A 14,654-nucleotide genomic window follows, 5' to 3' on the forward strand; every position below is an offset into this window, starting at 1 on the left:
GGGCAATCTGCAGGGAGGGGCTGGGGTTGTAAACACAGGAACACCCGATTCAATTAAACTTCCCAGGCCTGCGAAGACTGATGCCCAGGTGGGGAAGCCCTGGAGCAGCAGGGCACAGGGCACAGCAGGTCTGCCCTCATTGGGGTTCCCTGCCTCCGCGGGCCCCACTCACCTCCGCGGGCCCCACTCACCTCCGCGTACTTAGCTGGGATGTCTGCTTTCTCCACTCCATAGTGATGCTTGCAATTGGTGGCTGCAGCAACCTGAAGGACAACCTGCCCCACACCTTCAAGCAGAGAAAGATGTGTCAGAGGCCAAGGCAGCCTGAGGGAGAGGCATGGCCACCTGGGACTCCACCAGGTGGACCCTACTGAGGGGGCGGTCACACCAGAGTCGAGGACACAAGCTACATGATCATGTCCACTGACATCAAGAGTCGAGGCCATGGGCTGGGGATGTGGCTCAAGCGGTAGCGCACTCGCCTGGAATGCGCGGGACACTGGGTTCGATCCTCAGCACCATACAAAAATAAAGATGTTGTGTCCGCCGAGAACTAAAAAATAAATATTAAAAAAAAAAAGAGTCGAGGCCACAGAACACCTCAAAACCACTGTGAACTCTGAAGTCACTTGGAACACCTCAAATGAGCTCCCACCAGACGTCTCTGCTCCATCCACTCACCCAGGGCAGTCCTCTGTGGCCCCCAAAGGCAGAATCCTCTCTGAGGACGCTGCCTGGGTCACTGCTCAGACACAGCACAGCTAGAGAAGGCACAGCACTACCTAGAAAGATGCTTCTCTGCCGTTACCCAAAGTCACCAACAGTGGGTAGCCTGGCAGGCCTGAAATGCCCTCCAGGAAGTCCAGCATGACCTGACTAAGGGATGCCTGTGGACCCCCCCCCCAAAGATGGAGATGATGTCTCCAATCTCTGCAACTTCAAGGAGTCTCTGCAGGGCCAGCACACCCAGTGGCCTGTGCAGAAGCGAACACTGTCACTGCAGACATCCAGGGGTCCTGAGTGTCAAGGCATTGATGCAGCAGGGCCTTCAGAACCATCTTTCCTCACATGGGGTCAGTGCTGGACTCCAGCTTGCCTTTCCAGGCCGCACACGACACGCTCAAATAATAATGAGCATGCAACTGAGAGCCATGCCAGCAGAGGTGGCCCGAGCCAGGCCTGAGAGTGCAGGACTCAATCTAACAGAGCCAGGCTACTGGCCACACTGGTTATCCCAGGAGGCTGAGGCAGGAGGATGCAAGTTTAAAGCCAGCCTGGGCAACTCAGTGAAACCCCATCTCCAAATAAAACAAAAAGCAAACAAAACAAGAAAAGCCGGGCATGATGGCACATGCCTGTGTCAGAGGCCAAGGCAGCCTGTGTGAGAGGCATGGCCACCTGGGACTCCACCAGGTGGACCCTACTGAGGGGGCGGTCACACCAGAGCTCGGAAGGTTGAGGCAGGAGGATCCAAAGTTCAAAGCCAGCCTCAGCAACTTAACGAGGCCCTAAGCAACTTAACCAAGACCCTGTTTGAAAATAAAAATTCAAAAGGGCTGAGGATGTGGCTCAGTGATTAAGCACCCCTGAGTTCAATCCCTGGTACCAAAACAAACAAACAAACAAAAAAAAAGTGGGGATGTGGGCCAGTGGTCAAGCACCCTGATGTTCGATACCCAGTACTAGAGGACAGACACAAAGCACAGACCCTCCAGCAGACGCTGAGGTTTGAAAGATGGCATCCCCTCCAAAATTCATGTGCAAACATAATCCCAAATGGTAAGGTGTAAGAGGTGGGACTTTGGAAGGGGACTCCACCCTCTTGGATGGAAGGGGTAAGCCAGGCCCCTTCCTGCATTCCACCCCCTGCCCTATGAGGACACAGCAGGAAGCAAAGCCTTCCTAGGGCCGGGCATCTGAGCTTCTGCCTGAACCTGGTGGGAGTGAGGCCCTCACAGCCCTGACCAGAGAGCCACAACTCTGACGGCTGAGTTCCCCTTGCCTCTGGCCAAGGCGCAGTCCCACAGGCCATGTTAAGTGCAGGCAGACGGGGAGAAAGCCAGCACAGGCCAAGGGTCAGGGACTGAGCTCTAGGCCACAATGGAAGACCCTGGACAGGAAGCACCGGGTGTGATTCCTGGGAGCTTCTCCCCTGGGCTGTGGACACTCAGCCAGCACCTACTCCCTGTTAAACTCTTCGCAGGGACATGCACAAAGGCATAGACATAAACAACTCCTCTCAGGTCATGCAACCCAAAACTCACCACTGCCCAAGTCCACAAAGAGATCGTCCTCAGTCATCTTGATCTCATCAATCATCTGGGCCACCAGGTCAAAGGAGGTCTCCCCGTACACCTCAGGGGAGAAGGGCTCATAGTTGTTGAGCTTCTCAGGGTCGGTCACTGAGTGGTTGTAGACCTGCTGCAGGATGTGTCGCAGGAGCCCATTGGACGGTCGTGTGTTCAGCTTCATGGGCTGGGTGGTGCCCTTCCACTAGGAACACGAGGTAGCATCAGACATGTAATGCCACAGGCAGACCACAGGGGCCACCCCAAGACAGAGAGCTGGGGATGTGGCTCAGCAGTAGAGCATTTTCCTAACATGCGTGGGGCCCTGGGTTCCATCCCCAGGACCACAAAAAGAGAAACAGCAGCAGTAGCAAGCAGGGAGTGTGTGTGTGTGTGTGTGTGTGTGTGTGTGTGTGTACAAAAGTGTGTCCGCATACTTGGGAGTGTACATCTGACTTTCTTTTCTGCAGCTGGGAAAGAGGCATAGATCACGTTCTGTCACTCCTCCTGCTCGACTAGATGGGCTGCTGCAGCCCTCATTCCAAAGAGCACTCTCTGACCCCAAGCTCATCCGGGGCTCGTGCCTGCTAGTGTGCAGCCTGGGTCCCAGCAGCCTCTGGCACCTCACTGCTCACCAGTGTGCCATCTCGTGCAAGAGCACCTGTGCCCTGGGCCCCGACATGGACATGGTTCCTTGCAAGACAGTGGTCTGGCCTCATCAACTCGGGCTCTGCAGCCATACAAGGGCCACGAGCTGCTTCAAGAACCAAAAGCTGGCCACTGAGGTATCGCTCATGCACGGGCCCTCAATGGCTCACCCAGAGTCCCTGGTATGACGCCCAACCCTCCGGTGTCACTGAAGGCCCAGCACCCGCCTCCTCACAAGAGGGTGCATGTGCAGCTCGGCTCATGACTCTTCATGGCCCCATCTCCAGGACCCAGCCCAGCCTCAGAGCTACAAGAAGGCCCCATGCCCACCACTGACCCACACAAGGGTCCCTTACAAACTCAGCTGATGCAAATACCCTCCCCATGGTTAGCAACGGCAAGCCAGCTACCCACTGAGAGAGCCCCGGGGTGGCACACGCTACATGGCCAGCCAGCTACACGGGCATCGCAGCCTAGCTTGGGAGGGACGCGAGGCCACGCTACTCCACACTTTTGCCTCCCCAGTGGAAACACCTTCCAGGAGGAACCGGCTGTCACTGCATGTCCCTCATGAGAGCTGAGCATCTCTCAAGAGGTCCCACACCAGAGAACCTGCTCTCTCCAGAAAGCAGATGGTCCTGGACCCAGGAAGCAGCAAGCCCCTGCTACAGGGTCCCAGCATTTCAGCTGTGTGGGGGGCGGTGAGGTCAGACAAACCATGCCACAGTCGGGCCTGCACGGAGAACATGTGTCACCTGCTGGAGAGCAGGGGAGGCAGAGCTCACAGCCAGGAAGGCCACTGAGTGCCCAGGTCTCTGCCATGGCCCACAGGTAGCAGAGCACAGGGGCAAGGTGCGTGAGGGTGCACTTCAGAAAGCAGAGCCGCCCCTGCCCCGAGGGTTTCAGCAGCAGCGCTCCAGGGCTTCACAGGGAACACCCGCCCAGGGAAGGGACAGCCTGTGGGCACTGAGGCGACCTACCAGCTGGTGGATGCTGTCGATGGCACGATTGTACTTGTCACACAGCCTCTGCATGCTTTCAAAGCTGAAAAAGGTAAGGGAAAGGCTGTCACTGGAGCTTGGAACATGACCCTGAACCTCAGACGGGCACAGTTCAGGAGAACCAGACCCCTCGCAGGGAGCACAGGCACAACCCTGGCCAGGGTCCCGCGGAGAAAATGTGCAAAGGACAACATGGCCAGGCTGGGCCCACACATCAAAGCCAAGGTCAGGTGGGCTAGCAGGCATCGTTCAGGACAGGACATCAGGCAGCAGCTCTTAAGGGAGGGCCACAGACAAGACACAACCAGGGGCTCACACTCCGCAGCCAGCTGACGCTGGCGGAAAGCAGGCCCGGGCCCTGTGGGGGCCTTGGAGGGTCTTCCTTTTCCTGGCTGGAGAAAGCCCCCGTCGTTCCTGCAGGTCTCCTCCCCAGCGCTCTGGAAGCCACCAGGCATAGTATGGGGGCAGCTGCCAAGGAAAGCCCTCCTCTGCATAAGGGCAGCACCCCTCTTCACACCAACATTGCTTCCGTCTAGGACCAGCTTCTGAAACTTCTGACACATTCCAAGACGTGTAGAGCAGGTTAGAACCTAACACAGAGCAAACACTGCGACTTTGCTCCAGGTGCTGGTCTCCAGCCCCCGACCACCCATATGCACATGGGTTTGTCTGGATGGATTTCTGTTTCGTTTGAAGTGCTAGGGATCAAACTAGGGCCTCACGCGTGCTAGGCTAGCACTCTACAGCTGAGCTACTTCCCCAGTCCACATGAGCACACCCACAAGCTTCCATCGGCCTCCTGGGCTAGAACACCAGCTCAGCTACGACTGGCTCTCCCAGAGAATCTGGCGATTTGTTTGAGGAGCTGCTATCCACTGCATGCCCAGCAGGGTTGCAGGACCAGGGAAGGTGCCTCACCCCCAGCGCCCACCACAGCCCCCTCTAGAGAATGAGCTGACCCAATGATCAGACGCCAAGGGGGAGTGCTGCACCTGGGAAGGGAGGTGGCTTGCAGGCTCTCTTAGACCACCCCAGGAGTGGTTTCCTCTGGGGGTGACTGGGGAAGCAGGCTAATCAGACCCTTGTCACAGAGACAGGACAGATGTCCAACACCTACCAGCCCGTCCCCCACCCCTGCCTGGAGGAGGAGCCTGGCGCTGGCTGCACATCTGGTGCGTCTTGCTCTGCCTCGGTCCAGCAGGAGAAGCTGCACCCAGGCAGCACTGCACAGGACAGCAGGGCAGCGAACAAGACAAAGCTCCACCTGGGGCACGCACTGCAGTCCCCCCTCTCAGCAGGAGAGGACCACCTTGAGTCCAGAAGTTCAAGGCCAGCATGGGCAGCACAGGGTGACCCCACCTCCACAACAAACAAAAAGAACAAGACAACTCAAGAACACCAATGGCACGACCCCCTCAGAGCCTGAAGAGGCCACAAGAGCCAAGGACAAGAGGACAATGCCTCTGAAAACTCCGACTGCTGCTGCTTCACAAGGGCCGGGCCACCAAGAGCCAAGACCTGTTCCCTCAGTGCTGGGGCAACTGGGGCCCACACAGGCCAGAGCTCGCGCCAAGGTCTGCAGCTGGCCACCAGCCAGACAAGAGCTGGTGGCCCACACAGGGCACAGTCCTCCTGGGGGGCCGCAGTGAAGCCCGCACGCCTCTGTGGGTAACACCTCACCTTGGCCAGCACCCTCCTGGGCCCCTGGTGGAAGGACAGGACCAACACCCCTGGGCCATTTCCTCATGTAGACCTCAGGGTGAACAAGAAAGGCCACCATTTTCCATCTCTATGTTCTTGGATTCCAATTTTTACATCTCACATTCAACCTCAACAACTGGAAGCCACTCAAAACCTCTGGCAAGGGGCTGGGCTGGGCTCAGCGGTAGACGCTCTCCTCCCAAGACCCTGGGTTCCATCCTCAGCACCACATACAAAAATAAACAAGTGAAATAAAGGTGTTGTGTCCAACTACGACTGAAAAATAAATATTAAAAAAAAAAAAAAAAAACATCTCTGGCAAGCTTCTCCAGAGTGCAAAGAGAATGGGGACCTCCCCCATGTGCTCAGGAGCCACACATTCCCTCAGGTGGGTGCCATGCGACTGACCCTGCTCCTGATCTCTCTTCCAAAGCAGACTGAGCCGGGTGCACTGAGGTCCACCTGTAATCCCAGCTGCTCAGGTAGCCGAGGCAGGAGGACAGTGAGCTTTGTCAAAGCCAGCAACTTAGCGAGGTCCTATCTAAAATAAAAAATGAAGGGCTGGGGATGTGGCTCAAGCAGTAGCGCGCTCGCCTGGCATGCACAGGGCGCTGGGTTCGATCCTCAGCATCACATACAAATAAAATAAAGATGTGTCCACCGAAAACTAAAAAATAAATATTAAGAAATTCTCTCTCTTAAAAAAAAAAAATAATAATAACAAGGGCTGGGGATGTACAGTACAGTGGTACAGTGCCTCGGATTCAGTCCCAGTGTCAAAAAGAGGAGTAAACTGAATTCAGAAGTCAAGAGCATCAAGCACTTGTGTAGGAGCACACTGTGAACAAAGTGTCTCCAAACGCCTGTTGCCAGGCACGTGAGGGCCTGGAGACGGGGCAGGGGAGCCCAGCATGTGATTAAGGGGAGGGCTGGGCCAGCACCGCCCTCTACTGCTGTCCACCTGAAGGGCTGTGGTACTGGGGCAAACAAGCACTTCTGGCCTATGCCCTGGTTCCTGACAGAGTTCCCATGCCCAGGAACACCAAGTGACAGCCACCTTTTGTTCTGATGAGGCAACTCCTGGTGGGCTCCGGAAACGGCTGGCAGCAGAAAGTACAAGTGATGGCTAGAAGCTTGGTGGTCTCAGTCCCACCTCCAACCACCAGAGAGAAGTGGGGGCTGCAGGTGCGACTAACCGTACCTACAAGATGGAGCCTCCACAAAAACCCTGAACACAAGGGGAGCACATGCAGGTGCGAGGGGTGGTGCACCCGGCTCGAGGGGACAGAACCCTCCCGCGGGACTGTTCAGGACCTCCCCTGGCACCTTGCCATCTGGCTGCTCATCTGCACCCTTTCTCATGTCCTTTGTAACAAACCACTTTTAAACATAACAGGTGATTCCCTGAGTCTTGTGAGCCACGCTAGCCAAGACAGAGCCTGAGGTGGCGTCCCAGGAACACCCACGCGTGAGGACATGAGGTGGCTGACCTCAGAGCCTGCAGCACCAGGTCGACATGGATGTACCCTGCGAGCCAGCGGATCTTCAGGGCCCCTGCCCTGCAGGAGTGAAGGCAGCTCCATTCCCTGCCTGTTCCCACAACAGGGTGAGGCACGGGGCTGGGGAGGGTCACCGAGGCCAACATGCTGGCCCGCTGCATGGGTCCCTTCCATGGTGAACAGTGAAGGTGACGTCAGACAAAGAGCACCAGATGCTGACCATGAGAGGCTTGTGGTCACTCTAGGCTTGAACCTGTCTCAAGTGAGCCTTCTGAGCTCCCAAAGCAGCTCTGCAGGCGAGACTGCTCTGTCCCTCTCAGCCTGGCCCTCCTGCTCTCAAAAACACAGGGTTCCAGGCAGGCATTGCAGAGACGCCTTGCCCTCCCCCCAACCAAGTTCTGGGAGGGGACTGCTACAAGTGCCACCACCAGCAGCAGCAGCAGCAGCAGGAGACACGCCCTTTGAGCACACCCAGCCAAGAGGTCTACAGGGCTGGCCCAGCCCAGTGCTGTCCCGGACCAGGGCAGCAGCAGCTGGCGGAAACACTGACTCTGGCAGGCAGCTCCTGCTATAGAAGGAGTCACTGAGACTCGGGGGACTCCACACACACCATGCCAGTGTCTGCGACATGGAGTCTCCAATTCTGTCCTTGCTGGCAGCCCTGGCCAACGCCTGATGGACACACCCGCCAAAGTGACTATGGAGGCCACAGCCAGCTCCACAGAGGAATTTCGAATCAGCACATGCCATCTAAGAAGAGGTCACTCACTCTAGGATGTGTCCCTATGATGAGCTGCATCCCCCTCACGGAGGAAGCAGCCAGGTACCTCCATTTACCTTTTCTTTTTTTTTTTTTAGGTGGGGTACCAAGGGTTGAGCTCAGGGGCCCTCGACCCCTGAGCCACACCCCAGACCTATTTTGTATTCTATTTAGAGTCAGGGTCTCACTGGGGTGCTTAGCGCCTCCATAATTTGCTGACGCTGGCTTTAAACTCTCGGTCTTCCTGCCTCCACCTCCGGAGGCACTGGGATTAAGGCATGCGCCACCACACCCGGTTCCATCTACCTTTTGGTGTCGTAGTCAATTAAAACGTAGTTCTCCATGGCAAGCTTGAGATCTGGAATCTCTTCACAGACCCATCTGAAACACAAACAGTTGACCACAAAGAATACCATTATTTAGACATCATTTTTACACTCCCCCCAGCTTTTTTTTTTTTTTTAAACCAGGGATTGAACTCAGGGGTGCTTTACAACTCAGCCACATCCTCAGCCATTTTATGCTTAACTTTGAGACAAGGTCTCACTAAATTGCTTAGGGCCTCATTAAATTGTGGAGGCTGGCCAGGAACTTACGATCCTCCTATCTCAGCCTCCAGGGTTGTTGGAATTACAGGCCACCGCAACCAGCTTACACTCCTTCTTGAACACTACTCGCTCTCACATATAAAAACAAAAATCTCTGGGTTGGGGCTGTAGCTCACTGGTAGAACGCTTGCATGGCACGTGTGAGGCACTGGGTTCTATCCTCAGCAGCACATAAAAATAAAGGTATTGTGTCCATCTACAACAAACTTTTTTTTAAATCTCCCATGATTCAACTCAAAATGTGAAAGAGAGAAAGAAGGCATTGCTTTATAACAAATGCAAAGTTTATGATGAAGTTAATGTGAATCACTAATTCAATAAAGGCTTCAGAGTGAAATGAATTTACATGTTATGATAAGAATATAAAAGATTTTTTTTTAATTACCATAATAGGATCTAGAGAGAAATCTGCTCAAATCAGGGAGCTCTAAAAGCAACTTACAACTAGATACTTTAAAAAAGCTATCATCTCGGGCTGGGGATGTGGCTCAAGCAGTAGCGCGCTCGCCTAACATAAGTGCAGCCCGGGTTCGATCCTCAGCACCACATACAAAGATGTTGTGTCCGCCGAAAACTAAAAAATAAATATTGAAAAAAAAAAAATTCTCTCTCTCTCTTTAAAAAAAAAATTTAAAAAGCTATCATCTGAAAAATTAAAACTAGTCCAACAACAACAACGGTGCTTTTTCTTTTTTTTTAATTTTAATATTTATTTTTTAGTTTTTTCGGTGGACACATCTTTGTTTGTATGTGGTGCTGAGGATCAAACCTGGGCCGCACGCATGCCAGGCGAGCGCGCTACCGCTTGAGCCACATCCCCAGCCCACAATGGTGCTTTTTCAACAAGCACTGGGAGGGAGAGACGGGGGCCTGTGTGAAGAGACAGGACCTAGGTGTTGGCCCGCTACAGAGCAAAACTCCCTGGGCCCGTGCAGCCCCGCCAAGGCAGCACCCTGCAGACCTCGGAGAGTGAGACAGAGGCAGAGCCATCGGAGGAGGCATGACGCCCCAGGGTGCCACCACCAAGACCAAATGCCTTCCAGCAAAGCAGCTGCAGGCGCAGAGGGCTCCACTGGCGAGTGCCACCCAGCACATCGGGAGAGGACCCAGCTGCAGGCCTGCCATCCCAGCTCCTAGGCAGGATCCTAAATTCAAGGCCAGCCTGGGCAACTTAGCGAGACCCTGCTCGAGACTAAAAGGAGCACCCCAGGCTTCAAACCCCAGGACTGGGGAGGGGAAGAGGGAGAAGAGAAAACATCATCCTACAAAGACCCTTTCAGTTTCAGGAGGTCGGCTTACCCAGATACCAAAACCAGAAAGAGGCAAGGGACTATAAAGACAAAGGCGCTACAAGAAGGAAAAGTGCAGACCAACAACCCTAAGGGACAGACACAAAAGTCCTGCAACAGTCTGGGGAGCAGGCCTCACCAATCCCTGGAGACCCATGGGGCCTATCCCAGGGAGGAATGAAGACTGCGCAGGGCCATCTCCACAAAGCAGAGGGTGCACACCATGCCACTCAACTTCTCACAGCTGGAGACAGAAAGAGGCGTCCCTTGGTGAAGGGCTTACGGTCACAGTCAGCTCTGCCTGTGGGTTCCCAGGAAGGCCACGAGGAAACCACAGGGCACACGATGGTCCTCGCTGCCCCGCAGCACAGCAGGAACCAGTCCTCCTCTCAACAGTGTGTCCAGTTTCCAGCACTTGAAATAAGCCTCATTGCATCCCACACCTGAGGCAGGGGTGACCCCCAAACTCAAAAACCAAAGCCTCTGGGGCCACTGGGCAGTGCAACCCTCCCAATTTCTCCTGGGACCCCTCAGTGTGCCTCTAGTGTCATCAGGCCCTCTTCATCCTCAGCTCACACTGGGGCTGGGGTCCGCTCAGTGGCAGAGGCCTGACTACCCTGTATGCCACGTGCAGGCCCCGGGTCCCATCCCCAGAATAGCAAAACACACACACACACACACACACACGTAGAAGACACAGAAGGGCTGCAGCTGCCCTTGGCCACTGGGCACATCTCGGTCATCAGGTGAGGACTTCTGCAGCCACTTCTCGTCCACATTGTCCTACAGACCAAGAACAAAGGGAAGCAGAAGCTGGAGGGAGCACTTCAGCAGGCCACGACTCGCCCCAGGACCACACCACCAGAGCACCCAGGGAGCACGGAGAGGCAGGCCATCAGAGCCTGGTGGAGCGAGCACCGCGCACTGACGCACTGACACACGACCGGTACTCAACACGCAGACGGAATCTGTTTATCTTTACAGTGCTGGGATTGAACTCAGAGGTGCTCTACCACAGAGCCACCCCATGGGGTTTTTGTTTTTGTTTGTTAGACAGGGTTTAGCAAGTTGCCAGGCTGACCTTGAACTTGCAACCCTCCAGCCTCAGCCTCCTGAGTAACTGGGTGACAGGCTGCCCCACCAGGCCCAGCTAAAAGTCAATATATTTATATACACTTCCAACACAGAGTTTAAAAACTCGTGTTTGCTTTTGTTTTGTGGTGCTAGGTATGAAACTTAGGGCCTTACACATGCTAAGCACATGCTCTATCACTAAATTATACCACCTAACCCTAAAAAATTGTTTCTAAATGCCACTTAAAATAGCCTTAAATCATATATACTTGGGGGTAATCTCATGAAAGATATGAAGACTTGTACACCAAAAGCAATGAAACTGCAGAAAAAAAGGTAAAGACAACGTATAGAAATAAAGAAATATATTACAGCTAGACACAGTGGCACATGCCTGCAATCCCAGAGACTCTGGAGGCTGACACAGGAGGATCACAAGTTCAAGATCAGCCTCAGCAACTTGGTGAGACTTTGTCTCAAAATTTAAAAAATAAAAATAAAAAGGACTGGGGATGTATGGCTCAGTGGCAAATTGCCCCTGGGTTAAATCACTGGTACCACCAAAAAAAAAAAAAAAAAAAAAAAAAGAGGAAAGAAGCTGGGAGGTGGAGGAGCATGCCTATAATCCCAGTGTCTTGGGAGGGTGAGGCAGGAGGGTCCCAAGTTTAAGGCCAGCCTCAGCAACTTAGCAAGGTCCTAAGTATCGTAGCGGGACCTCATCTCAAAATTAAACATAAAAATAGCTGGGGATGTGGCTCAGTGGTTAAGCACCCCAGGGTTCAAGCCCCAGGACCAAAAAAATACACTACAGTGGGCTGGGGTGGCTCAGTAGTGAAGCACCTGCCTAGCACTTGTGAGGCTCTGGGTTCCATCACCAGCCCCACAAAAAGACACAAGCAGGACTGGGGGTTCAATTCCCAGCACCACAAAAAAAGCAAAAAAACTCCACTTGTGCAGCAGAAGCCCGGAGGCTGTTCAGCTGGTCCTTCTCCCTAGCAGCAGATGCAGACTCAAAGCCAGGCGTAAGAAGCCCAGCAGGCCTTCCTGGGGAACATACGCTGCCCCCAGACTGGACATGGGCAGAGCAGAACCACCAAACGGGCATGGAGGAGGGCAGTGCTGGAAGAGGCCACCCCAGGCTGATCCCTTCAGTGCAAGGTCCCAACAGCTGGCCCAGAGGCCTTGCTCTAGCACTGATGAGGCAGAGGGAGGACAGAGCCTGGGGACAGGAATGGGTTTCAGGGCCCTCTGCCCACACTACAAAGCCCGGGCACCAGCACCCCACTCCTGGGTTCCTGCTCCCTGTGGATACTGCAGGGACCCAACAAAATGATACACCAGAAAATCACTACCATACACACAAAGTTCAACCACGTTCAGCTCGAGTATGGAGATGTCACAGCCGTGTGGCACAGGTGGTGGCTGCCCAGTGCTGCATGTTAAGGCTGAGGCCCAGTAAACAATGTCCAAAAAGACCTCAGCCACTGCTCAGTATCGAGGTCCCTCCCTCCGAGCAGGAGGGGCCCCCTCTGAAATCCCCTTATTGGCAGTAAGACAGACCCCTAATCATCTCCACCCTCTCAGAGGTCAAGTCAGGAACGTGCCACACCTAGGTGGATCCTGTCTGTGGGGCTCACTCCAGCCCCAGTTCTCCCCAGCAGACCCTTCTGTCCCTCTAGAGCTGCTGCAGGACCCCTCCCTCTCCCCCAGGAGGTGTTCACTTTGATCAACTGTGTGTACCTTATGCTCCAGGTTACCACTGTGAGTCACTCCGCTAGGGCTTGGCCCCCTGCCCACGTCCACTCACTTCAGGGAGCCGCCAGAGAGCACAGCGTTACTGGGGGCAAAGGGGCCCCAAGACAGGTGTAGCTTTGCTGCAGGCCTGAATGGAGCATCCTGACGGGGAGTGGCCCAAATTCCACACATGGGTGGGCCAGAGGGCCTCCCAGGGCACCATCCCTGACCACAGCTCTCGGGAACAGGCAGCTGCCCCCTTTCTCCCTGTCCCCACTGTCACTGGCTCTTCTCTGAACACTCAGATGTGTTAGGGTAAGGGGCAGCCCTCAGTGGCACACACCAGTGACTCGGGAGGCCAAGGCGGAGGATTACAAGTTCAAAGCCGGCCTCAGCAATTCAGTGAGGCCCTAAGCAACTTAGTGAGACCTCGTATCAAATAAAAATAAAATAAAATAAAGCGCTGGGGATGCAGCTGAGTGGTTAAGTATCCCTGGGTTCAATCCTTGTACAAAAAAATAAACAAATAACCTGGGCACGGTCAGGCGCACTGGCACATGCCTATAATGCCAGCAACCCACAAAGCTGAGGCAGGAAGATCACCAGTTCAAGGCCAGCCTGGGCAACTTAGCAAGACTCTATCTAAGGTAAAATTAAAAGGATTGGGGATGCAGCTAGTGGTAGAGCACTCTCCTGGCATGCACAAGACCCCAGGCTCCATCCCCAGGTGGAAAAAGAGAAAAAACCCGGGCATTTTATCTGTCAAGGGTGGTGGACCACAAGAACAGAGCATGGCTGTTGGGCCTGCAGTACAGCACAGAGCCACCTGGGCCCTCCTTGAGGCCTCTCCTGAGAGCTCCCCTGTTGAGGCCTGTAACCACCAGGGACAGGGCCCTCGCACTCTGGACACCCCCACCCGATACAACAGTGCTCTGCACCTCCCCGGAACTCACCGGATAGTCTCGATGATCTCATGAGCAGCATCATGATGTTTGTCCTGAAAAAGACAAAGCAACATCTTAGCCCACCGAGCTGCCCTCCCTCCAGGCACGACCCCAGGGAATGGAGGTGGCTACTGATCTCCCTGGTAACCACACCATGGTGTCCAACCTCTTTTCATTTCTCAAATGATGTGGCTCCTGAGCCCACCCTCAAGAAAGGACAAGTAGATGCCAACCCACTGCAGTGGTGGCCCCCTGAGCTGAGCCTTCCCAGGGGCCACTTTAGCCTAGCCTAGAGTAACCGTCTGTCCGTGATTCTGCCTCCACACAAGCCCAACAAGGGGCTGCGAAGTCGCTGAGCCGCAGAGATCTACGTCCCATCTGTAAACAGGGGTCAGCATCACAACAACTGTCCAGCACCTATGCGCAGCTGTCTCAAAGCCCAGAACACACCATACCTGAAACCAAGTCCGCCAGCCCCAAACCCACCTCCGACCTCATCCCTGCTCCCCTCTGCACCCCAAGGCCAGCACCCCAGTTGGGTGCCCCTAGAGCTCGGGAGCATGGCCACTATTTGTACAACATACATGTACCCTACATGCTGATAAAAAGTAGGCAAAGGATAAAAAGGAGGAGCAGCACCAGAGCGGGTGTTCCCTACCAGCCTGGTTAGAGACCCCAGAGCAATGCCCACTCCTCAGGTTCGCCATACTCCCTTCCAAAAACACACAGGACCGTGGCTCCCCGCCCACTACAGTGACCATGCCTGAAGATCCGGACCCTCACCCTCGAGGTGTTCAGGCACATGCACACCTGCACACACCCAGATGCTTTCCTTGGTGCCCCTGGATCCAGACTGAGAAGCTGCAAGACAAAATCTGGACGTCGCCAGCACCAGCCCACCCTGCTCTCCCAAGGCCTTTGTGCCTCACGACATTCACGTCCACAGCCGCTCTCCATCAGCCTGGAGCTGGCTGCCATGACAGAGCACCTGCAGCATTCCCCACCCTGTCTCCAGGAGCTCTCTGCTCAAGCCCCTGCCTCCAGATTTCCTGCACCTCATTCACCACACCCCAGGGGCCACAGACTTTCCCAGTGCAGCCCCTAGCTC

The 14,654-nt window shown here is 54.7% G+C and overlaps 1 protein-coding gene across 5 annotated transcripts in view; it reads right to left on the reverse strand.

Annotated features, from left to right (window-relative positions):
* Dot1l (DOT1 like histone lysine methyltransferase) overlaps nucleotides 1–14,654 on the reverse strand; it is a 57,257-nt gene that overhangs the window by 30,465 nt on the left and 12,138 nt on the right. For 4 of the 5 annotated variants that reach the window (XM_027952567.2, XM_071604263.1, XM_027952566.2 and 1 more), the window contains exons 2-6: nucleotides 13,556–13,599; nucleotides 8,204–8,278; nucleotides 3,917–3,980; nucleotides 2,265–2,493; nucleotides 192–286 (exon numbers count right to left, since the gene is read on the reverse strand). In XM_027952567.2, coding sequence (XP_027808368.1) covers nucleotides 192–286; nucleotides 2,265–2,493; nucleotides 3,917–3,980; nucleotides 8,204–8,278; nucleotides 13,556–13,599 — 507 coding nt within the window. Of the gene's footprint in view, nucleotides 1–191; nucleotides 287–2,264; nucleotides 2,494–3,916; nucleotides 3,981–8,203; nucleotides 8,279–13,555; nucleotides 13,600–14,654 lie in introns of those variants that run through there. The other variant, XM_071604265.1, reaches the window with a different exon arrangement.

Source organism: Marmota flaviventris, chromosome 1 (assembly GCF_047511675.1).
Source record: "Marmota flaviventris isolate mMarFla1 chromosome 1, mMarFla1.hap1, whole genome shotgun sequence".
In the NCBI taxonomy this organism is placed as follows: Eukaryota; Metazoa; Chordata; class Mammalia; order Rodentia; family Sciuridae; genus Marmota; species Marmota flaviventris.